Source organism: Lepisosteus oculatus, chromosome 20, assembly GCF_040954835.1.
Source record: "Lepisosteus oculatus isolate fLepOcu1 chromosome 20, fLepOcu1.hap2, whole genome shotgun sequence".
Taxonomy (NCBI): Eukaryota; Metazoa; Chordata; class Actinopteri; order Semionotiformes; family Lepisosteidae; genus Lepisosteus; species Lepisosteus oculatus.
This window is the reverse complement of record NC_090715.1, coordinates 11,087,196-11,112,445: the sequence shown is the minus strand read 5'-3', so window position 1 is coordinate 11,112,445 and position 25,250 is coordinate 11,087,196. Positions and strand designations below refer to the sequence as shown.

The following is a 25,250-nucleotide window of genomic DNA, read 5'->3' as shown; positions in this document are numbered from 1 at the left end:
AACAACGTCACCCAGCAATTTTAATGATGTTGGCACTCTGCTCCCTACACAGGCTGGTAGAATGGCTTAGCTCCCAGAACTCCCATAGATCAGCACAAGACAGGTGAATTACATGGGTGCAGTTTTTAATCTGACACGCCTCTTGCAACCACAATAAGGTGATGCTGAACACTGTACACATGCAGCAAAACCCACTTAACAACATTAAGCTTGCAGAAAACACAGTCCTGCTCTTTGTCATGTTCCAATTAAAAAAATAAAAAGGCCCACTATCGCCATATTGTCTCAAATCACAGTTCTATTATACCTCCCCAGCTCTGCTGTCTGCAACAAAAACAGGACAAGTGAAGAAGAGAGTGCCTGAGTCCTCTGATCTCAACTTTTATACACTCTTGCTGGCTAGGTGATCCCCTCTCCAACTGCACTGAAAACTCAAGGACCTGAATGAGGGACAGGGATATCCAGCTGATCACAGGAGTTAGACAGAGAGAAACATCTGAGAGCTACTTGCCAAATTGATTTTATGCAGATTGGCTGGTTTCATGGTGTCCTTTACCCACTGTTTCTCTGGTCCAGGTCTGATTCCAGCCTGCCCAGCACCGCCACCTACTAAAGTGTGATGAGGGATAACTGCAGGTGGGATTTGAAGCTGCTCTCCTGGAACTCCAAGACGGTGAAAGCCAAGGCAGTGGTTAAGCCCATTAAACTATCCCACCCCCACCCATCTAATGTCTCTCCTCGGGCCGTGTGGTAGTGGACAGGCAACAAGGCAAACAGGGTGCAACTTACTCAGTGACGACTGTCGTCTGCTGTACTCTTCATGCTAGGATGGCAGAAAGACCTTAAAGGGAGAGGGAAGCAGACACAAAAAAGAAAAAAAAAACTCGCTCTATACCCAGCAAAAGCACTAGCCAATTTAGACAACAAAACTGTCACCAAACACCATCGGCGACCCACAATCACACATCTCAGCAATTCAACCAAAAGTCTTTGCCACAGCACCCTCACTCAGACTTGTCCCTCCTGGGTCCCCTTCACTCCTAGATCCTCGACCCCTTTTCCAGGTCGGTACATACTCTTGGTTGCCCCATATTGGATGATGACCCAGTGGATGATGAGTCAATAATTTCAACTCCTTTGGGGACTAGAATTACTCCGGTCTTTTCTACCGTATAAGAAACTATTTCTCAGGGACAGTTTAATTGTCACGATCGTTACTCCTCCTCTTAAGGGCGCTCCAGCCCTTCCTCGTTCTGTCCCATTCCCCACACCTGTTTCTTATTCCAGCCCCTCTTTAGTTCCACCTTTAAAGCCAGACGCAGGCGATTGCCCGGGGTTCCTCACTGAATCCCGTTTCGTGAGAGCCCGAGGTCCTGCTGCGTCTGGCTCCGTTATGGTTTTAGTTTCCTGTTCCTGATTCCCTGTCCCGGTTCTGGTTTTTAGTTACTTTGGATGGATACCCTGGTCTTGGACTTCGCCTCCCATTTTGGATTTCCCTTTTGGATTTATGCTTGGATTGTTTGCCCCGGACTCACTTCCCCTGGACACCTGCTCACCTCGGACACGCCCCCCGTCTCCTGACCGACTCCTGCGTGATATTTTTCCCTATTGTTTCTTCACCTTTCGGATCGTGTCGTCCACATAGGGCCCGGAAAGAACCGTTTCTTGACATTAATTAAAAAAAACATCATGGTAAATTCAGGTGTAATATGACATATGTGATAATCAGTCCTGGTGTGAGTGTGTGCGTCTTATATATAACATGTAAAGTCACAAAAAAGTGTTTATACTCAAACGCTTAAGAAAGCAACCTCTTAAAAAATAAAGAACTTTTATTCATATTTTGATTTTTTACAATATCACTGTTTTCTGGCTTAATATCAAGAAGAAACTAAATGTAAACATTTTACACAAATAAATCTTTCAAAGATTCTTATTCCATTCACCTTTCATTATCTTTGCATTTCGGAAGATTTCACAGAAATATAAATGTTCCAAAAAAAAAGTGATAAGATGCAGGCAAACAGCACTGTGAGAAATCCTATTTTCATATTCAAATACAGTTGTATTGGCAGGTGAGATATACTCTCAGAATTTCAATTCTGACAAACACTATTTAAACTTCATTCTTCTTATAAACAATGAAAATGTTTGAAATCAAAGCATTACTATAAATGCTTCAGGAATAAAATAGTAAATTACAGTTATCCTTTACTCAACAATCCATTTTTTAAAATCATACTACTACAATTTCTTACATCTCACTTTGTTTTTTACTTTTAAAATAAGAAAAAACAAATTTCACTTTCCTTTCCTCAAAATACTGCATCCAAAAAGACTACAAATGAAATTACGTCATGTCAAACTTGACTTACAGTTACAACCTTCTATTTTTTATTTTGTTGTCACTGTACCAGGACAATCGATCCTTGTAGTTTCACTTAACGCAACAGCTAGAATAATAATAATAATAATAATAATAATAAAGCACCTGCATATAGACATATTGCAGCTATAGAATGACATTAAACTGTATGTCAATTGTTTTCTACTAGTGCCTGTTAAGCTGTTTTCTTGTTACCACCTTTGCTAGCCAGTGTTTGTGCTATATGGTGCAGAGTGGTGGCTCGGTGGCTGGAAGGTTGCCGGTTCAAATCCTGCAGCCGGCAGAGGAATCCTACTCCATTGGGCCCCCGAGCAAGGCCCTTAACCCCAGCTGCTCCAGGGGCGCTGTACAATGGCTGACCCCGTGCTCTGACCCCAGGCTTCTCTCCCCGTCTGTGTGTGTCATGGAGAAATATGGGAAATATGAATTCCTAATGCAAGAAATGGCCAATCAAGTGATCTTATCTTATATTTCCGAGTGTGATGGGCCCAGCCCTGTGACTAGCACTGCGAGTTGAAGCCGACATGCTTCCTGACTTGCTCTTCAGCCTGCTGTGGGATGAAGTGGCCGTGTAGGTCCAGGTGAACAGTGGTGTTGACAGAGGCACGTGCGATCTCTTGGAAATCCTTTGCGTTCAGTATGAGCAAAAACGGTGGCTTGTGTGGATCTGTTGAAATGATGGAGGATAAAATGATGCCTGAAAGAAAATTTTTTTTTTTTTCAGAAGAGATCCTTATTTTTGCTTCTTAATAGTCTACAGAGAATCCCTAAAATCATGTTGGGTCTACCACAGAAGAAATGCATAATGGTGTTGACATCATTATCTGTGTGAACACAGTCTGTCGATTCTGGGTAACAGGAATATTATGGAATTGTCTTTTAAAAAGCTGTCCAACACAAACACTATGAAAACCAGTATGAATAACACTGATTGCAGTAACACACCGCACAGAAATGAGGAACCCAAGTGGCTCCACCAGTAAAGTTGCCCTTCTGGAGTGCATTCTGAGTCCTTTAATCCATATAGCACTGAGTTAAGCCTTTTCTGACTTTGACTGGGATTCCCGGGGTTCAGAATTCAAAACAGCCACTCCCCAGTGACATTCAGAAGCCTGTAAACTTTTTGTTACTGTACATCACTCAGAGATCCACGGCTCTTGTCCTCAGCACTAATACCGCAAGCTCAGGCTCTGTGAAGCTTGCAGCATGTCATAAAAAAGCATGAATAGCACAAGACCGGATCATGTCTGCATTTCCTCATTTTTCCAGAGCTAAAGGTTTAGCTGTGAGCTGAGTCTTAAGCAATTAGCAATTCCAAACAGAGTGGGCACAGGTAAACAAAATCACAAGACAATAACGAATTGAACACAAAATTCTCATCTCACCGTCATCTTCCTCCACTGCATTCGGCGAGGGGACAAAAACAGGCTCGGCTGGCCAGCAATCTTCCTCTTCCCACTCTAGCATTGTTTTTGTGGCAACATCTACTTTAGCTACCTGTAAAAGCACAACCAGCATGCCCACACTGTAAACACATTGCATTCGTAATTCTTCAGCAAGCTGGCACTTAAAATAAATTGAGTGGGATTTACAAAATCTATATCGGTATTTATAAGATCTATATACAGTATCTATATATTTATAAGATATATACAGTATACATATAAACTGGATTGCAGTCAGTGATAATGAATATAAGCTCCTTGTATACCTTTGTTGGAAATGGCTTCCACTCCACCCTGGTGGCATAGAAATAGCGATATTTCCTACAATTGGATTCATAGTTAATTCTTGGTAGTTCCACTCCTGTTGGAGAAAGCATAATTATAAGAGAAACCACCTACTGTCCGATAGGAAGCAAACTTTAGCAGTGTGCTGAGTGTTCAAGTGTATTTAGGACATGACTGAACAAGAACAAGCAAGGATTATAATACTAACAGCAACATCAAGGTTTTACCTTCACATATTTCTTCAGGACTGCAGTACACAGAACCATCCTTTTGCTTCACTGCAGTGGCTGTGGTGTTGAGGAGATTAACAAGGTTTTTGTCAGCAGGAGCGTCCTGTGAAACAGAAAGTGACTGTAACAGAATTGTCTACATGTAAATACAATTGTCAGTTAATTTTTCACTGTAAAATAATGCAGTTCTAAAATACATCAACGCATTTGTAAGTCTGAGGTTTTGACTTTCAGAATAATGGTAACAAAACACCGATTAGGTCATAGACTTCGTAACCTTTTTCTTGTTTTGTAGATTGTTTCAGTTTTAGCTTAAAATTAAAACAATACGTGTCTCAACATTGTTACCGCTCTTCTGTGTAGCAGAAATAACTGAATGAACTACAAAAAGCTTAAAGAAGTCTGTTGATTAGGCACCACTTAATATGTCAAATAATATGTTATACCTGGTCAGAACCCAGGGGAAGAACAAACCGCTTACAGACAGGAGGAGATGAAAGCTTGTGTTTCTCAATAAATGTTTCTGACTCCTGCTGCAAGTTAGCCAAGTAGAACATATCATACAGACTGCTATCTTTGTATGCGATGATATCAAAAACAATATGTTCTTTTTCCTCATATGCATTGACGTGATGAAAGACCACCAATGCATCAGCATAGAATTTACTTGACAAAGTCTTCTGGGTCTTCCTATCAATCACATGGATCAGAGTCTGAAAAACACAAACATATGATCAGCAGCAGTTCATCACTGCATTTGGTTCTGGATTTAAGCATTTTACTTCATGATAAACTGGGAATTAACACATTGGCTGTACATTAAATTAAATACACAATGAACTCCATCATAGCTTTGGAGTGTGCTGCATTTCAGTAAATACCTGGTTAAATGAGTGTTTTACACCCCATGTCTATAAATAGGTTATCTGATAATTATATAGGGTATCAAAATGCACTTCAGAGAATTGACTGATTCCCATACATTATCACTTAGATCCTTGATCTTTATTAATGTTGACTTAACAACTGTAAATATGTCTATAAAAAAAAGATACCACTACTGTAGGTTCTTACAACGTCATTGGCTTCGAACTTGAGACAGCCGGCCCAGTTGACTCCTCTGTAGTAGGCAGTGGCCAGCTTTAGGATGTCTAGTTTGAAAGGCTGCTCGATAAAGATGATATAATTCTCGGTCATTCCAAAGCTGTGGAAGTAGCTGGGGTAAAGTGCAGAGCGACAAGGCACAGAACACAGGGACTCAAGGTTCCTCAGACCAGGATTCACATTATCTAGGAAGAAACTACTTATTTTAGAGGCTTGAAGGCATATTTTAAACCACATGGTCATGATACTGTACAGAAGAAAATGCCTGATAGATTAATACAAATAATGGCTACACCATCAGTAAGCTAGGAGGCTATAGGTAGTTGCCTTATACAGTATGGGTGCGACTGATTACAATAAAAGAAGATTTTGTCTAAGTGAACGAACCTCAGATGGGTACCACTCATTGTAAAACATCACAATAACATATTGAATGACAAGGGAGTGAGAAAAATACTTATGTTTATTGGTGTTTTTAAGGAAAGCCAAGTATGAACTAGTAGGGTCTTTAAGAGAGGGGGACTGGCCCATCCCCTGGGCTCCAGTTCATCTGCGATCTCGATGAGTAGGGTGTCACACCGCGTTCACAGGCTGGCCCTGTTACAAAACCTCGCGAGGTCACTTTGCAGATGAGAAATTTCTAAAAGCCCTCAGAAATGACCAGATTCTACCATGTAGTAGGCTTTAAAAATAGAGAGCAGAGACATACAGTAGGAGAGAGTGCCCACATCTGAAGGGCAGCAGTCCAGAGTGAGCAAGGTGAAACCGACCACCTTCATCGCTGGATTTCTCTTTAATGAACTAAAACTGTCCAGCTCCAGGCTGTATTTCCATATCAGCGGATCTATTTCCGTTTCCTTTTGTAAATCCCTGAGGGGATACAAGGAGTTTGTGCCTTTTGTTTAACTGGGAGACGTTGTTACAACTGTACGTCAGTAGAGGGCACGCTCACCTTTTCTTTTTGTACAAAGACAGCTCTGTTGAGAGATGTTTTTTGTTCATCAGAATGACAAAAGTTAGGATCTTGTAGAAAAAATTAATTAGGTCAAGTCCTTGGACTCTGGGAATCTACACAAATTGTAGGTAGTAGTAGTCTTGGTTCTTTCTGTCCTGTGGGTGTATGATACTATTTATTTTTGTCCTAAGCTAATGTCAGTTAATTTTTTTTAGCACCAAATTGTTCACAGGAGATAGAAGTTATGCGACCTTGCTTGGCTTTCCCTGTCAGTGGTAATTAAACAATGATTTTTTTAAATAACCGTTTGTATCAGGACCTCATTTTTAAATTTGAGCATATTTAAGTTATTTACATCCCCCATTTATAACAGCTGGAGACAGGACACGAAAGAAAATGTGTGCTATTTTGTTCTGATGTATGATGTTCTGGAAATAAAATCTTTAAAAAACATGTTCACCAAAATGAAATCCACTAGACACTGTTTTGTGATTTTGTGAAAAGGTGCTCCTTCAAGTCACAGCCTTTTGAAATTCTTAGAAGGAACGAACAAGAAAGGAACCACATTGAAAATTTCCGCTTGAAGACACCCTGCATAGTCTCATTAAAGCTCTGGATCGTGCCTCATTACCTGCAGCCTGAGAGGGGACTTTGAAGATAGTATATTTGGGTTTTCCAAAGTTAACAATAGTTGTGCCCATGTTGTATGTGTTTCCTTCTTTGTCATAATGTGGGTGAGATGTAGCCAGATTCACAGCAATGTACTTCCTGTAGTCCTCCTGGGATAAATGGGTAAATGTCAAATAAAATATAAATATAAATGTCAAGTGCCAGTTCTATTGATCACTCAGCAAATCAGAAGATTCCAGGTTGCCGTGTGCTTTTTGATTCAGTTACAGACGTGCACTCACCTTCTCAATTGTCTCAAGGGTGTAGGGATCAATTTTGTGAAGGTAGTTTGTTTCTGTTGTAGCATAAAAATCCCCACCGTAATTGACAATATTAATGAGGCAGTTATCTGTAAAGTCTGGTATTGTGTTGGAGAGATAGGAGAACACTCTGGAATCAAGCAAGATAAAATAACATCAATATTTGGCGTCTGACTCATGTTCTCTTTGTCTTGCCCATTTTGACTACTTTACAGACATTCAAGAAAGGCAGGCGTTTAAGTATGACGTTTGAGGACTATAGTCTGTTAAAAGTGTTTGATCTGGTTTCAGGGATATTGTTGTTCCCACCTGAATGAGAGCAGCGATTCGAGGCTGTGAGGAGAACTCGGGCGCAAGTGAGACAGTCAGGCTGGCGTCGAAAACCAACAGGTAAACACAGTCCAGAGTTTCGTAGCTGGCAAGACACAGGAGCAAAAGCACGCAAGGAACTCCACAAGTGAAGCTGAAGGACACCAGCCAGGCTCACAGCCAGGAGCAAAGCACAAGGGAGAATCCAAAGGACTTTCAAAGCAAGCTGGGACTGTGTCCAAGGATAACAACAAGCCGAGAACACTAAAACTAGAGGATGGGTACTCTAAGACTAAGCGAGGAGGTGCCAAGGAGACTGGTCTTAAACATCCTGCGCCTAATGACACACAGTGTGGAGGTGAGCTGTGCACAGGTGGAGTGAACCTCATGCCTGAGTGCGCAGCCACACCAACCGTCTGACTGACAGATGTACCTGGTCGCCCTGGCAACTCTAGGGCATATTCCAATACTTTGTGGTGGGTGCAGTTGTGACAGCTGTATTGTAATAAAATCAGCCACATTGCTCTGAAGAGCATTTCGTTATTGGTTACATCCTAAAGAGATGCGAGAGAGAGAGAGACGAGATATCAATAGTGTCCGGTGCGGCGCGACTCGCCTCGTCGGGTCTTTTGTGAGGAGTGAGCTGGGGAGTTTACTGCCAGGATGTGAATGGGGAGACGAGGGGGCTGCTAGAGAGGTACGCAAGGGAATACCGGGGTCCTACACTTGTATACAAAGGAAAACGCAAGTGTGCAAGAGTAGGATCTAGCCTTCCTCCCAACCTTCTGTTATAAAATGCATTAGCCAATTTAGTCACCTCAAGTGCCAACTTAACATTCACCATGTTTCACATCTGCACCTTCAAAATGTTAATATCAAGCGGCCAGTGAGGGTGTCCACTCTGAGTGTAGCCTTAAGGTAGTCCTCAATGTGGAGGTGCCAATTCCCTGTGCAAGACTAAAGGCTACAGTGAGTGAACTAGAAGTTAAGTTGGTGTGTCCCTGCTTACTTTGTGAAGATGCTTTTGCAGGGATCTGGGTAAGCCATGGTTCCAAATTCAGACACCACTATCCTGTCAGCTTTAATGTTCTTCTTGTACGTATCACTGCGGAGGAATTTACTTCTGTAATAAACTTCACCTGGAGAACAGAGAGAAATCTGACACCAATCATACCAAGTGCCAGGAAGGCACTGTATGTTGTAAATTCAAGATAAACAAAAAACTTCACAACAGCACCATGAAATCAAGCTAGGAGAATCTGAAGAACTGATTAAGAAATAGTCAAGTGAATGGATCTTAAGTACGTCTTAGAACTGCTTTTTCTTAATTCGAGGTCTTACATAGTATGCAAATTTTAAAAAATTAATGTTTACTCTCTAGAGTTTTATGCATTTGTTTATTGGATGGAGTTTTCTCACCATCTTTGAAAGTGAAGCTGTGAATTAGGGACATCCCATCGAACCAGTGGTTGTAGGAGGTCTCTCCCACAGAGAACATGCCTGGCCCATTGCGCAACAGGGTGCCTTGTAGCCAGGCAGGGAGAGTGCCTACGGACACAGATCAAACACATTGTATTATCCAGAGGTCAAAAATCACTGTAAAGATGATATAACAGCAAAAAGGTGTATGTTTTAAGACAACATTTTAAAAATGTGCCGATACATTTAAACATGCTGTCAATTTTCTATTTAAATTAGTAAGAGCTAAAAGCGTACATAAAATGATGCAAAAGAAAGCCATTTTAAAATTCTTTGATCAATAACTTTGTGCGTGTTCATTCTTAATGACTGGGATACGTGCGTGTTCATTTTGTTTTAAATCTGCTGAATTTATATATTGTACTTCAAACACAATCTGGCAAATAATCAATTTTTTGCAAGCAACATATCAACCGGTGTATATAAGTACAAATGAATGAATATATAACTGTGTACAATATGTTTATGAGCAATCAACAATACATATTTGTGTTATACAGTTCATTTAGTTCAATTCTGCTGTTTACAAAAGTTCTCCGACTCTGACCTTTGCCAGTACATTTTTAGCCCTTTCTTTCGAAAGAAATCACCACCACTGTGTTGTAACAGTTCATAACAATTCAGAAAAAAATAAGTTTACAAATTACAGTAATACAAAATGAGTCACACAATTTTAATACTTTTAATACCTGAAAATGTTACATGATCATACTTTATTGTGATGCCGAGAATAAAACTGGTTTAATTTTTAGATCAGTAATTTATCACCTGAACAGAAAATCAAGAGCAATAGCTTCTACAGCTGAACATTTTAAACATTAATAACATTTATAATATTTACAACCAACAACAATAATAACAATTTTGTCATGAGGTCCCACAGGCAATTATTTTGAAATGAAACAAAAATATTCTAAATTAATCTAATCTTTTATGTAAAACCAGCGATAACTGGAATTTAATTAACAAGTGAAAATTAATTTGAAATTTGAGAACTTTAAAATAGAAAAAAAACAGATTCGTTATTTTAAGATTTCTCTTCAAATTAAAAGCTACTAAACTAGCTGCTAAATCACAGCTAGCAGTGAACTACGGGATCTAGCAGTAAAGATATTGCTATTTATTTCAAATTTGGTTAATGGCTCCATATCATCTGTCATCGTGGTAATGATAGTATTAGCTTCAGTTTTAGCATTGTTCAAATTTTCATTTTCTTTTTCAAAACCTAAAGAACAGGTTTTTGCATACCATTTACAAAATCGGTTGCTACTTTGTAGCTTCGATATTTTAAACCCAATTTTCAATGAAGAGCAACATGTTTATTTGCACTAGTTCAAGTAGGAAAAAGCGTCAGCATGCGTAGGCTGCAGAGAAACGAGTACAGGTTTCTTCCATGCTGAAAAAAAACAACGTTTTATTTCCTCACTTCTCCTTTCACCATGGACTACATGTTTATTTGCATTCAACCCAGTAACATATAGTATGTAGCAAAAATTAAAAAGGAAAATAAATACGTGGTATATGATTCATAATACGCATGTTACAAATGTGTGTTAAATCACCTCCAGTTTAGTATCTATTTATTTACAATCCGCGGTGTGTTTGCCTTGGCACCAGAATGTAAACTTGTTCTGGACGTGATCTTCATCCAAAACAAACTCTGAATCAGTATGTTTGGTGTATGTGGGGTTTCACAGGAGCTGTGTTGATGTTAATACAATTGAGCACTCTCCATACATATCAGCTGTTCAAAAGTTTTCTATTACTTCTTATCATATTTTCAGCATTGCGTTACGGACGTGTTTTTCATTATTCTACTGATGATATTGGGGGTGAAACTGCAGCTTTTGCTCTAAGAGAAAAAAAATGCTACTATAAAATCATAACATGCGCCGTGTAAAAAGAAATTCTCCACTCTAATTTACTGTACATTCACGGTCATTCGCTTTTCATGGCTCACTCATATTTCCAGGCATATAAAGTACGGCAAGAGTGAAATTGCCTACCATTTCCATCTGAGGCACTCATGGAAAACAAACACAGAACACATGTACTCATGTACCTTACCCGTAATTGTGGCTTTCACTGGCTCTGGCGTCTCTTTCCCGTTCCTGCTGAATATAGGCTGCATTCTTCACTCCCTGAACTGGTGCAGCCACACTGCGAGACAAGCACGGCCCGCGCGGGGCGTCATTTTAATATTCGCCCCCTACCTTCCAAGCACGCACGTGACTGGCACGATTGGAGACATTACATAACTGATCGATCGATTCATATTGCAAGGCTTTTGCTTTGACGTGGCCGGTGCACTAGAGCCACTGATTTCGTTGGAATACTTCCTGCCAAGGTATGAAGAAGTCACTTTCCGAGGCGGCACCCTTAGGAAATATGAAGTAAATAATAGAGGTGAATTTGACAAAGGTTTAAATGTTTATAAAGTCACTAGATATAATCCTAACTCTGAAGCGCGATGCTGTGAAGTGGTAGCAATCTAAACTGATTCACATATTCTTTTTTGTAGCATTTCAGGAATGCAACAGGGTAATCATGCTAGCTTGTCGCCTCCTAACTAGTGGACAAAGTACCAGGCTTCTCCCCTGCTAACAATACTACCAGTTTCCCAAGACTCACCTGACTCCTTGGTTAGGCTCCCTGTATTCTATACATATTTATAGAAAATCGGTTGTAGTATATTTCACTCTGGTAACCCTGTGCTTGTACTTCATTTTCTTTCTAAAGTTTACTTCCAAGCCACATACCTGAAGCTCAACCAGACACAGAGGGCTTAGAAAGACAGCTGATCCATTGCATGGATCAAACGAGCAAGGTGGGCCCAAATGACCTCCTCTGCATCCTTTCTTACGTTTCCCAGTATGTTCTGAGCTCACCATTGCTTCCCCCAGCGGGAGCTGTGCGCTCCATCAGGTTTTATCATGCTTATACTTTGCAATAACTTTTCAGTAGTATTACATGGATGTATCACACACTGCGGTTTATTTCTCTCCTACTGTCTCCTCATCATGCTTCACTGCACTTCACTCATCTCTTACTGTGGTCGTACATTTTTATCATATATTCATGAAACCCAGGAGAGGAATGAGGAGCTGGGAAAGCGAATGTTTCTTCACTGGCTAAGATCTTTGACCAGGTGCTGGCCAATTAAGATAACAGTCACATTATCTTTATGACAGTAAATAATTATCTCCCAGACCTTACCCAGTAGATCAACGTACTTCTGAACTTTAAAGCTGTAGCTGTGGCCAGGAGGGCCACAGTTCAATAGGTTCTAGTGGTAATTTATCCTCCTCAGCAGATAGAAATTGAAATATTTGTAATGCAGACCAAGTAAATGAGCATTTATCGATCCATTTCTAATCGTTTTATTCAATTGTGGGGTAGCCGGAGCCTATCTCAGCAAGCAATGGGCACAAGGCAGGGTGCACCCTGGATGGCATGTCAATCCATCGCATCAAATACGATATAGCTACCAGTATGTCTCTGGACTGGGAGGAAACGAGAGCACCCAGAGGAAACCCAAGAGAATAAAGGGAGAATGCAGACAGCACCCCAGGAATTGAGCGCAGGGTTCCCACAATGCCCAGAACTGCTAGCGACCGTGCCGCCATGCTGCCCATCCAGTGAGCAGGTGTTTTTAAAGAAAGTCATTGACACCAGGGTGGAATGAAACCCAGAGGACTCCCGTGATGACACACGACACAAGCAACCCCGCCACGATCGGGTGTCACTCTTGTCACCTGATTATACCAAATTTTCATCTAGCATTCCTACAGCTGGGGAAATATTTAAGTCTTTTTTGTAGTGTCCGCCAGACCAGAAAAAACTCTCTTTGTTGTGTACTGATGCTTTAATTTGATACAAGTAAAAAGTTTACCTTCAGTTTGGCATCAAGATAGAGTGGACTTTTATAGGGCCTCTTCTTTTAAATGAAATACCTTACTAATTTATGCCTTTTTCAGATGGTGTTAGGATTTGCGGCTCACTGGGACACCCAGGTAGCTGGGTCTTAGCTCTGTAAAAGCTTAAAGATACTTATACATGTTACAAATTGCAAATATTTGTAGATAATGATCCTATGTGTTTTGTGTGTGGCTTGTTTGTTTTGTAAATTAATATATGTTTGTGTCTTGTAAATATGTTCTGTTTTTTACTACAGTATATGAAACCACACTGGACCAGCAACAAAAGCAGCCACTCGACCATGCTTGCAATTAAGGGACTATAGGGAGAAGATTTGTTTTTAAAGTTTGCTTTCTAGGCAAGATGGTGTCAGGGACTGATTTTCACTCACATTTGTGCTTTATTTACACCCCTCTATTTGTTAATGTTGTTCTTTGTTACAGTATGTTATAATAGCATTGAGTTTATATACAGTCATGTATACTGAGAGATGGCAAAGTATAGACTTGCATGTGGGGCTTCACAGTCCATTAAAGAACCTATAAAGCAAAATGCACCATGATTGGACATTGGACAATGAGAGGTTCTTTGCTATCTATCTATCCATCCCCCACAAGGGGATTTTGTGTTTCCCAGTAATTTATCATTTTCCCAAAATAGTGATGTTATTGGTCTTACAGTGTGTGTTCTTATCAATGAACCCTTATCATCATAAGAAAATGTGACAGTTGGAAGGGTTTAAGCAAGATGTAACAACTGGTAAACCATTAGAGATAATCTCATACTTGTTCTAATTGGAAAATTATGCAAAGGATGGAACAAAGTTAATTTGTAAAAATGTATTTGATATGCAATGTTACACCTTACTCTAGAGTTTAACAATTTCTGGCATATTTTGTTGTTTGTTGTTTGTTGTTTTTTGTATATAGTAGTACAAAACTTCCTTTTCTGAATGCTTTACTGAATTTCTGATTTACAGTGAATCCAATTAGAAATACTCTGTGTAGCTGTTGTTATTTCTACTCTAGATGTAATATAGAGTAAATGTCCTAAGAAAACTGTCTGGAACTTGACTTTCTCCATTTTTATTGCATATTATATACAGTATGCATTTGCTATGTTCGGAGTTTATTGCTGGTGACCTTTCATTTAATAAAATTGCCATTAGGACCCTCTAAAGCTTTGAGAGGAGTGGGACCCCAGAGGTCCCCTGAGGAAAACCCAGTAATAGCCTTTTTTCTTTAATTAAGAAATACCATTGGTACTCTATCAGTGAATAACTAACCAGCACATTCAAATCATTGTTTTATTGCAGGCATCTTGTGCACTATGATCATTACAGTTATCTTATCTTAATTGAAAAGTGCAGTATTTTTTTCTTTTAATTGTTTTTGCGATAAGATGTGTGTCGTTATGTCGTTACTGTAGATGACCTATCAAAAACATTCTGTTGTGACATTCTCATTCACAATATAGGCATATGATGGGATTCTGAGTTGTGCTGATGTTTCTTTTTTCAAAGTCGACCAGAGTGAAGAATTTAAGTTGATATTTAAAAGGCCTCAAATATATATTTTAAATTAAAATAGCATTTTTTTATTTAATATTTTAAATAGAATGTATGCCTGCGGGTCCCTGTTTGTTTTTGAATAGCTCCTCTATTGTAAAGCTTATCAGTATATGAAAACTTCCTTCAGCTACATCCAGAAAATCTAAATAATTCATTGAAAATACTGAAAAGCAGTTGTAAATACATTCGGATACTTTCTAAATATTTTTCGAACGTATTCCAATATTTAACAACAAGTATTTTCAAATGACCGTTTTCTCAATGCTTCTTTGGAAAATGTATGTACTGTACTTTACCCAGATCTTGCAGAGTGGAGTAATGTTTTTTCACTGCCTCATGCTGTTATTATAGTACTTTTGACAATATGAAAGAGGATAAGGTATTTTCGGTTCAAAGTCCAAATTAATCTTGCTATTTAAATGCAATACAAATATTACTGAGTGAGTTCTTTTCACTCATTTCACTAAAGTCCTCAGTATGAAGATTTTTCTGTCTCTGATGATCATTCTGTATGCGTATATGGAATTTCAATTTGATAAATAAGGAATTTTTGAGGACACAAAAGTCACATGTTTTATTTTAGCCAGCCTAATAAAAGGCAGGGCTGGATCAGAAAAGACTCCTCTCATGACTGATTTTAGAGCATTAACCCGAGGCTTGGCTGACGTCTTGTTTGCTAGTAAACAGCGATATCTCACATAGCATTTTCTGAGGTTAACAACTTGTCTGGTTTATCACAGACTGAGCTATGAACATCAATTTCAATCCGAAGTAAATTCGGAAGGTTTCTGATATTTTCATATTTCACTTACATTTTTGTTTCGTGGAATGCTGCACAGTGTCAAAGTTGTGACATTACTGTTTTTTACCTTATTTTTACTCTTGAACCTTTATATCTAACACAATATTGGAGAAGAGCATATTAGCTAGGATTAATAGTAGCTTTTAATTTTTTTTTTCTCCTCCTTTCAAAATGTCATGATGGTGTTGATTTTGTTTTCATGTATCTTAAAAGGAGTTTATTTTATTAGTTCTTAAAGTTAAATCAGAAAATTAATGACTCTTCAAATAATAGTGGATGATTTGTCTTTGCATAACATTCTCAATAAGTATAAGTTATCCTAAAAAAATCAATAGCTTCTTCAGTATTAAATATGTATCTCAATGAATAGTTGGAGAATGTTGCTTCACTCCTAAACTTCACATACTTGCAGAAAACGTGAATGAGTATTGATGCAGTGATACTGTAGGTATATACATGTGGCATAACATTGTACTCACAACTGGGAATTGAATATCTACTTCCAAAGCCATGACCATCCTCAGAAGAAACACATTGATCAGGAAGCACCAGCGTTTAAATGGGAGAGATTATCTCATGAGCACAACACCATGTCTGACAGTCAAACCTCCAATTGTTTGGCTTATCTCTTACTGCAGGTGGCAAAATGATACTTTAATGACAGCCTGTTGTGGTCAGGAAGAATACAGAATATTTAAACAGAGGCTTAATGTGCTTGCTGAAGTCAGCTAGTAATTACTCAGCACTTGGTTTATTTGTTATAATGGACAATGCATCCATTTGGGAGGCACAAAGCAAGGCCATTGGATCAGTAAGCTATTGTATAAGTTTGTGCAGGTCGTTCCATAAAAAAAGCAGGAGAGATGTGTTGATGTCATTTGCCCTTGCCAGGTGAAGTGTCACGAAGGAGCTGGTTTCAGTCCTGGTGGCGTCCTTCCCTCTGAAGTGAGAATGCATGCAGTTGCTCTGTCCGTGATTCTCTTTGTCCTGAATCTTGACGTCTCCCAAGGTGGGGGACTAGACAGCAGCAACAGGCTGTCCTGCCCAGAGTACCAGGAGGGCTTCGATAGCTCGTGTTACGAGTTTGTAAGTCTACAGCGTTCCTTCCTCAGCGCCCAAGGCTGGTGTGAGAGAGGTGGTGGACACTTGGTCTTCATCCTCAACGATGAGACTCAGCAGTTTCTACAGAAGCACCTTGTGCCAGATCGGGACTGGTGGATAGGACTTGCACGAGCCACTCAGAACCTCACCTTGGAGACCACATTTCCTGAAGGTAGGAGGCTTATCAGAGAAAAAGTACTTTTAATTACAGAAGCTTATGGTGATTTTTCTGGTAGAGTATTTTTACACACCAATACAATGGTAACTATGGCTGTGTAGTTATTTCCTTTCCATAGTGGAGTCTATTATCTTGTGAAATAGTTGCAAATTGTTATGCACGTGTCAGTGACGTACTGTACTACAACAGCCAGGTAGAACAATGTGAAAGAGCTAGAAAAAAAGAATATGTGATGCAGATTTAGTCAGGGGTGTTGGTGGGAGTGAGGTGTGCACCGTTCTGAAAAGGAAAATTATGATGTGAAAATTGTATCAGTGTTGCCAAATTTCTTCTACTTCAGAAAAGATGTATTGTAAGTAAGAATTCATTTTAACGCGGCCATCTTTTTCTAACCCCATTTTGGTCACAAATTAAGCAAATAAGGGGATGAAAATAATTGAGAAGCCATAAGGACAAGGATTTTCTTTGCATTCTGATAACACAAAGAAGTTCACAGTTTTCAGTGAAATTGGGAGAGATATAATTGTATTATGGATCGGTGCAAAGACAACGAATCTGTCATAGCAGCTAGCAGGCTCTTGAGATTTATCATGGAAGTGACCAGCCAGCAGCAGTCTGGGATCTCAGATAAGTCATGTGATTTGTAATCAAGGGAAAGTAGAAAGCTCTTCCATTCAACAAGCTAAAAGTATCCTGTCCTTTCTAGTGATTGACTGTGGTGTCCTTTGTTATCTATACAAGAGGAAAGGCCAACCTCCTGAATCATTAGTCCTCCTTACAAACAAAGAATAGGCTTAATTTATGCACTTGGTATGTGTTCAGTATGTTATCATCTGATTCCGTTTCTACAAAATACTTCTGTAATCTTACATTGAGCTACCCCTTCTGGCATAGAAATATAATAAAAAACAGCACCAGGATTAATGCTCAGACATAACCATCCCACATCAGATGTTACTTTGTACTAAAATACAAAAAATGTTATTAAACCTATTATGAATGCTTTTCTAGGCATGATGTTTTGTCTTTTTAAACCACCTTTGAACTGTTGTTTTGAATGTTCCCTGAATCAGTGGTGCTGATCTTTTTCTAGCTCTCTTTGGTTCAACCTCTTCTTTTCTTTTCTTTTCATCTACTGTTATCTCTCTGCTAGCTATTTCTGTAACCGTCTGTTCAAAACTGATTAATTGGCCACACTTTCAGACTTTTAATTCTCCTGCTGCGCTGCAGTAAAATGATTCATTATAAGTCACATCTAGATTTTGCTCAGTAGAAACAAACATTGATGACAGATTAATTGCCTGATTGGTTAATTGACATTATGTGGACCATGTGCATTTATGGATTTGCAGCATACCTTTGACTCATCAATTAATTCTATAAAACAGATGATGTCATAAAAGAGAAATGCCGTTATCACTGACTGATAAACACATCTGGTTCTCATTTTTGAACGTGTGAGTGAAGCACGAGGTGTTAAATACGCACGCTTTTCTGCAGGCCCACTCTCCTGGCTGGATGGCTCTGATGTAAGCTATGCCAACTGGGAGAAAGAGCCCCAGCCTGGCTCTCACTGTGGGCACATTCTGAAGGACTCTGGGTTCCAGTGGGAGGCTACCAGCAACTGCAGCAGAGAACTCCACTTCGTCTGTGAGTTTGGTGAGTCCTGGTCATGCTCTATCCTGATCTGTCAGAAAGATGATTAAAACTCTATTCCATATGCAGAATTGTGCTCTGTAAGGACTGCTGAAGAAACAGGGAGATTCTGCTTCCAACAATGTTATCATGAACACACCTGTTCTGCTGCTGTTCTTTACCTTAAATCATTGTTGTCAAATGCTGGTCCTACAGGGACAAGGTTCCAAGTTTGAAGATCAACAAAATCAAAACATCCCTGATGCTTAAATGCAAATATTAGAAATCTGACTTTGCGCAACTCTATTTTCTCTGTGCCAACCCCACATACTGCTTTTTTATGCAGCAGTTGTAGGAAAACCAAACAGTCAATGTGTTTTGTATAAATGTTAAGCAACATCATGAGTTTGACATTTATTCACTGTGTCCTGAAGATCTTTGTTTTTTTAACTCGTCTTCTGTTAAGTATCGTTATTTTTTTTCCAGAGTTTGGCCGCTCCCTGGCCTGTGCAGATCACAATGCTACACTGCAGTGTGGCTCTGGTCGGGTCATCGAGATTGACGATAGCTTCTATGGCAGGAAGACTGTGCATTACTGCAGGCTGCCCACTCCTCTGCCCACCCCCTCACTGCAAGAGGAGTGCAGCTGGGTGGATGTGCTTGATCTAGTAGCAGGTGAAAAAACAATCAAACAGTGACTGCATTATAACCAGTATGTCACACAAACACTGTACCCAAAAGCTCGGCAAAGATCCTGATAGAATGAAAAGCTGCTAAAAGCCTTTTGAAATTCAATGCCGTTTTTAGTAATGTCGCTCGGTGGAAATGAAATACCTGAGACAAAGGCACTTCTTGCAAAAGAAACTACAATGGTCCCACCAAGACTTACCCATCTTATCCTCACAATGACAACACAATGACTGGGCTCACCTTAGAACACAGTTTCTGTTAGAAATCTTGCTTTTACTTGCTTTTTGGTATGCTTTACCCTTTTAGAAAATGCTGTGAATTATTTATGTTTCTTCTGCTGAGTTGACAACAAAGGGTCTCATATTTCATGGTTTTTCAAACTGTTTCATCCAATTCAGGGTTGTGGAGGAGCTGGAGCCTATCCCAGCAAGCAATGTACACAAGGCAGGGTACACCCTGGACAGGACACCAGTCCAATGCCGGGCACATACAGACACAGACACACACCAGAGTTAATTTTCCCAGAAGCCAATTAACCTACAGTACCAGTATGTTTCTGGACAGTGGGAGGAAGCCAGTACACACACTCTAACACAGGGAAACCCACACAAACAATGTAGTTTGTATACAAAGCTTAGTGCTCTTTTGTATTTCTGTGTTAGCTTAACAACAATTATTTTATATATGCCTTTAGTGGCACATCAAGGCTCTGCACAATACGACAACGTCTTCACTGTGCATTTAACTTTTCAGTAAAATATAACAACATGGGCTGACTAGAGTGTAATAATAAACCTGACTTGTTAACTTCACATTTGTTTTATAAAAATGACTCTGATATTTGCACAGACTGCAAATGTAAAGGGATCTAAATAATATATATATACTTTAGGACAGAATCTCAGAATTAAAACTACCCCATCTTTTGTGTTACCAGGGCACTGTCATGGGTTACAGGTGTGCCAGGCCACTGCTGATGTGACTACATTTGGAGAGCCATGTCCAGGGCTTGGAAGTTACCTGTCTGTGGAGTACCACTGCAGAGAAGGTGAGCGTCTCCTGAACCTGCCTGGTTCTGGTTCCCACAGCTGGGAGAGAGGAGGGCTGTTATCCCTGCTGTGTCCTCCTGGCTGAATGCCAGTAGGCCTGTCTACGTGACATGGCCCTCAATCATCTCCTGAACTTGAAAAAACCTGTTGGGCTTTTTTCTCTTATCTCACACATGAGCAGCCTTTACCCTACTCTAACTCATGTGAGGTAGCATAAAACAAAGCGTAGCCATTAAATGAGTCTTGGGTTTCGTAACAGTGTGTGGTGGTGTCCCTAATATGTTAAATATACAGAAAATAAAGCCCCCAAAAAGCTTAACATACCATTATAAACAGTGGAAACTGTGACTGATACACTAACATAATAATATTAAATACCTTATTTATTTACCCCCGAAACGATATTGAAATAAGAATTCAATCTAAAGCTTGCAAGTGTTGAATAAACACAGGAAAAAGAATTATGTACATTCAACAAATGTGTGGTCATCAGCTTCACTTGGTCTCAGGCGGGTCTGTGATTAGTTTGTGACTGGGACTCTAAGGTCTTCAGCTGCTGGTGGGAGATCTGGCTGCTGTCTTCGAGAACGTCACCATCTCCATGAAGTGGCTGCTATTCCCCTTCTCTGGAAATCTGTCCTGCAGCCTGAGCACTGGGGATGGACACACTATCGACACCTATAAGCCAGAAAAGTGAGTAACGCCACATGCATTTATTTCCAGTTGCGTTGATCTTTAACCCTCTGTTGTATTTACAACCTGTTCTGCCTTTTGCCTGCTTCTGAATCTCTAAATCAGACTTGCAGATTGCCCTTCATATACTTACTGTACCTAACACAACAAACATTTACCTCTATCCGGTTGTCTTCTTCGAAACCTAAACCTTCTTCTTTCTGGAGCCCCCTTGCTTTGAGATCTGAGGTTCGTCAAGATCGACACACTTCTCGGCAGTCATACATTTTTTTCCAATTGTTTGAACTTTTGAATAAAGTTAAAGCTGATAGTTCCAAGCATTTAATACAAAAAAAAAATCATTTTTATTTCAACACACTGTGTAAATGATATCCATATTTCTATATGAATTCCTGAGTTATGCCAGATCATGAGAGTAACATTGTATGTTTTGACACTTCTATCCCTGTGCTTAGGTTAGAGAGTAGTGTCATTCACAGCTACACTCACCCAGGCAGCTACCTGATCACCGTGGAGTGCACTACTAGTGAGTGGCACGTGACAGCGCAGAGCTCCGTCACCATCCAGGAGCCAATCGGCAAGATCGGAGACGTCAGGTGCTACAGCATGAACCAGTCAGGAGACGCCACCCACTGCAGAGCCCTTTATGGGAGTGAGTTAAAAATCCAGGTGGAACTAGAAGCAGGTGGGAAGTCTATGTTCTTTTAAGATCTATTTTATTCACTTCATTTACCCCCCAACCCCTCCCCTCCAACACACACACACACACACACACACACACACACACACACACACACACACACACACACGTATATGGAATGCATGTATTTTGACAGGTCCTATCATCATTGCTTGTTTAACCTACATCTCCTCCAATATTCCCAGGCACTAATGTCACCTACCGAGTCCAGTCTGAGGGGGCTCTGCTAGCAACAGCAACAGTCATGAGAGCCGTCACCCCTCACAACATCAGTATTGGCTCAGAAGCTCCCCAGCAGCTGGGCCCAGGCTCCCACTGGCTCACTCTCCTGGCCACCAACGGCGTGACGGCTTCAGAGGTCTCCATGAGCCTTGAAGTCCTGTTCACAGAGCCACTTCTGGGGCTGCAGGCTTCCATCGTTTCTGAGAAGCTGTTAGCCCAGGGCTCAGACCTTCTGGTCACTGCCTCTGTGTCCCAGGGATTTCCAGTACAGCTGCATTTCAAGATTGCTGGCACAAACGAAAGTTTCTCTGATAGCAGACAAATGGATAATGACCAACATCGGGTTTTCAACATCCCTATGAGAGGCGAAGGTAACTGTTAGCTACATTTACAGTACCTCCCTGCTACTGATATAACCATTCAGTCAACAACTTGTACTTAAGTTAGGAATTGTAGCACACAAATCGGTTTATCCAACACTGAGGATATACTTAAACATTAAGTTCCCTAAAAAGATAACGAAAATGTGCAGGAAATACTGTGTATGATTTTTATATTTTATTCCAAAAATACGTCAATTTTTTGTTCTAATCGTGTTGTCCAACAGTCTATTTTAAGTCTATCAAATCGAGGATTTATGTCCATCTGGTATGATCAGCTATGAAAACGAAGTCTTGATCATAAGACATGAAACAAGACGAGAATATGTGAGTAACACAGCGTTTATCTTGTCTTTCTGTCAGGTACCTTTCGAGTGGTGGTGATTGCTTCAAATGGCTTCTCAGAAATGGACCTGGATTTGGGAGATATAACTGTTATTTCCAACACATCTGAACCACATTTAGGTACACCAGCTGCTGTTTTTCAGAAAGGTTAAGAATGTCTAACTGGTTATATAAGAGGTTTCTATAATAGAATAATTATAACTTGGATTGCGGGGGAGAGAATGATAGAATATTGTTTTGACCAAGAGATTAAGACTTTTAACTACAATGCTGAAAACGCTCCTTGAACATTTTATTGGATGCTGATGTTTGCATTTGGAAAACCACATTTCTTTTTAAATTATTTTTTATTAAAAATTTGCCTTCCAGACTCCAACATAAAGGAAAAGATGGATCTGAACCATGACATGGTGAGACTGCTTGCAGTTACTGTATATCTGGTCATAGCATTAGAGTCTTTATATTATTGGTTAATGGGGCGATAATTATTGTATTATTTGGATATTGGTTACATTTTCAGTTATGTCTTTTTCTACATACTCGGTTCCAAAAAACATTTTGCTTGCAGAGTTTGTGTAAATACACTTTGCTTTGTCTCAATTCCAAGGTCATTTCAAGGTGCACACCTGCTGGAGATAACTAGAATATTTCTCACTCCACAGTTTACAAGCAGATCTAATGTCATCAATATACAGACAGTCGCTCAAAAATGACCTTAGAGCAGTGAACAAACCTTTGCCTGCAGCTTTGCAGCCTAGGCACACTGACACAGCTACCTACTCGAATGTATCTCAGAAACGTCCAAAAGTGGTTGTCCATGTGTGATACCAAGTGGGAAGATTGTTTCTTTGTCCACTTTTATTATGTCACCACTCTCTGTTCATCTCCTCTACAGCTTGACAAAATACTGGAACATGTCAGAAACCCCTCTACTGTGCAGCACCAAAATCAGGCCCAGTTGTCAATTCAACAATGGCAGCAACTCTTTCCTTACCCACTATCATTGACAGTTTCGATGGCAGAGGGGTCAAATAACCTCATGTCAATGAGGCATGAAGCATGGTTCTGGGTGAACTAGGGGCCAGCTAAATTAAACAGTGCTGAATAACATCAACAACATGTGCCTTTAATATATGAGGAACTTCTTTCTTTCCATGAATCAACAGTGTGCAGCTGTAATCTCTAGTAATGGCTGACACGCCTATTGTCCATACTTTGCATTTAGGGTGATGTCAGTTATTAACAACACACTGCAGCAATGGAAACAGAGTCTTGTGGTTCTGTGGCCAAGTAAGTTATTACATTAGTTTGCTACAAGAGGCCGTCAAAGTAGTCTTGTATGAGGTTGTGCTAAAACATTTTAAAAAACGGTCAGAAAAAGTACTGGATCTTAAAAACAGCCATATTTGAAGAGGTTTATGTTCTCCTGAAAGATAATTATTTAGGACAATATTTTGGAAATACATTTAATCTGATCTTGTTTCCCTCATAATTTCATAATTAAAATAATTGTAAATTTTAAATGTTGAAATACAGGTCACTTTTTAAACTTTTGTGGAGTTCTGACATTTATCAAAAGAAAAAAAAACTGTTCTAAGATGCTGGGTTTTGTCTTTTGTCAGTGAATAATTTATTTGTGTTTGAATGGATACTTGATTCCATTGTGTGGTTTTGCTGTCATTTCTAACAGACTGAAGAACATTCTAACACGAGAGTTGTTCGTGACAATGAGAAACTTTATATAAATCTGGATAATAAAATGCCAGTGAAGATGGGCACGGAGATTACTCTGGAAGCAGACAAATTTAAAGGCAATGACAACGATTACAACTTCATATGGAGCTGTGGTGCGTGGCATAGTGATTTTCAAGTATTGGAAATAGTTGTTTTTTATTCACTCATATGGAAGAATACAGCCTTGAACTGATCAGTTCCACAAGTCTTCTCATCAATTCTTATTCAATCTTTTGTTTCAATACAGCTGCCAAATGCGTGACTGTCAATAAAATATCTGAAAAGAAAGTCATGTTTGCAGTTCTGTGTAACGTGTCCTTTGTTATGTCTCAGTGGGAGGATGCAGGGAGGTGTTGAAGCCCTGTGGCGAGATTATGGACACTAACAGTAAGGAAATTCAGCTTCCTGGAGACTGTTATCCAGTCCCATTCACGGTAGTTGTTGTCAGTGTGACACTGAAGAATAAGAAAGATGGAAGTAATCAAACTGCAGAAAACTGTCTTGCTGTCACCGACAATGGAAGGCTCAATGTAAAAATCAGGTCAGTGCAAACTGTGTTTGATATCTAACACCATTCTTCATCCCTTAACAGAGGCATAACACACCCACCTCATTTTTTGTCCCTTTCTTATTGATTTTGTTGTTCTTATCAATTGTTCGATTTTGTGCCTTGCTTATGTTTATAGCTGTATAGAGTAAGAAGTAAAAAAACTACACTTTCAAACATAATATGCAGTCCTATCCTGTACTTTACCAAGTCTATAGTTTCAACAGTTTTTACAAATGTCAAAAAGATACAGTATATGCCATCTTTTTGTAAACAGGTTCGGGGCACAGCACCGCACTGCGGTGTTCATTACCGCTGAGTGCTGAAACCGCAGTTAAAAAGACAGTTTCGTATTTGAATGCATTTTCCTCATTATTCACCCGTTTCTTTCCAGTTGCGAGGAGAACTGTGATGGAGTGGACAGCAGGAAGGATGTGCGACTGAAGCTGATATGTAGTCGTTGTCAAGAGATTACATGGTATTACGCCAATCCACAGAAAGAATTAGTAAGTAAAATAAGACTTGTGCTTTTTATTCTCTTCCATCAAAATGTAGGTAAATACA

At 39.7% G+C, this 25,250-nt stretch overlaps 2 protein-coding genes across 4 annotated transcripts in view; one reads left to right on the top strand and one right to left on the bottom strand.

The window, feature by feature from the left end:
- Nucleotides 1-1,814: 1,814 nt before the first annotated feature.
- Nucleotides 1,815-11,443, bottom strand: bco1l (beta-carotene oxygenase 1, like). 3 transcript variants are annotated; one of them, XM_069181312.1, is made up of 11 exons: nt 11,190-11,443; nt 9,063-9,191; nt 8,653-8,782; nt 7,317-7,464; nt 7,037-7,184; nt 5,421-5,635; nt 4,793-5,059; nt 4,344-4,449; nt 4,098-4,192; nt 3,772-3,883; nt 1,815-2,778 (listed from the first exon to the last, which is right to left on the bottom strand). In XM_069181312.1, exons 1-11 carry the CDS (start codon nt 11,251-11,253, stop codon nt 2,678-2,680), a joined length of 1,515 nt encoding a protein of 504 aa, XP_069037413.1. In that variant the 5' UTR covers nt 11,254-11,443; the 3' UTR covers nt 1,815-2,677. The 3 variants fall into 3 exon arrangements, with proteins under 3 accessions (XP_069037413.1, XP_006641394.2, XP_015223438.2); XM_006641331.3 differs by having other exon boundaries at nt 2,687-3,083; XM_015367952.2 differs by having other exon boundaries at nt 2,687-3,053.
- Nucleotides 11,444-16,351: 4,908 nt separating this feature from the next.
- pkd1l2a (polycystic kidney disease 1 like 2a) overlaps nt 16,352-25,250 on the top strand; it is a 32,242-nt gene continuing 23,343 nt past the window's right edge. The window contains exons 1-12 of the mRNA XM_069181411.1: nt 16,352-16,685; nt 18,192-18,350; nt 18,813-19,001; nt 19,954-20,064; nt 20,611-20,758; nt 21,214-21,443; nt 21,644-22,051; nt 22,424-22,525; nt 22,775-22,815; nt 24,096-24,252; nt 24,473-24,680; nt 25,081-25,192. Of these exons, the coding sequence (XP_069037512.1) occupies nt 16,364-16,685; nt 18,192-18,350; nt 18,813-19,001; nt 19,954-20,064; nt 20,611-20,758; nt 21,214-21,443; nt 21,644-22,051; nt 22,424-22,525; nt 22,775-22,815; nt 24,096-24,252; nt 24,473-24,680; nt 25,081-25,192 (2,187 nt within the window). The 5' untranslated portion in view covers nt 16,352-16,363. The remainder of the gene's footprint in view (nt 16,686-18,191; nt 18,351-18,812; nt 19,002-19,953; nt 20,065-20,610; nt 20,759-21,213; nt 21,444-21,643; nt 22,052-22,423; nt 22,526-22,774; nt 22,816-24,095; nt 24,253-24,472; nt 24,681-25,080; nt 25,193-25,250) is intronic.

Excerpts from the sequence above, each read along its gene's own strand:
- bco1l (XM_006641331.3), bottom strand. The coding sequence starts at position 11,253 with ATGCAGCCTATATTCAGCAGGAACGGGAAAGAGACGCCAGAGCCAGTG. Across the intron at positions 7,185-7,316 it reads CCCTTGAGACAATTGAGAAG|GAGGACTACAGGAAGTACAT; the intron begins GTGAGTGCACGT and ends CATTTATCCCAG. Across the intron at positions 5,060-5,420 it reads AGTTCGAAGCCAATGACGTT|ACTCTGATCCATGTGATTGA; the intron begins GTAAGAACCTAC and ends TGTGTTTTTCAG.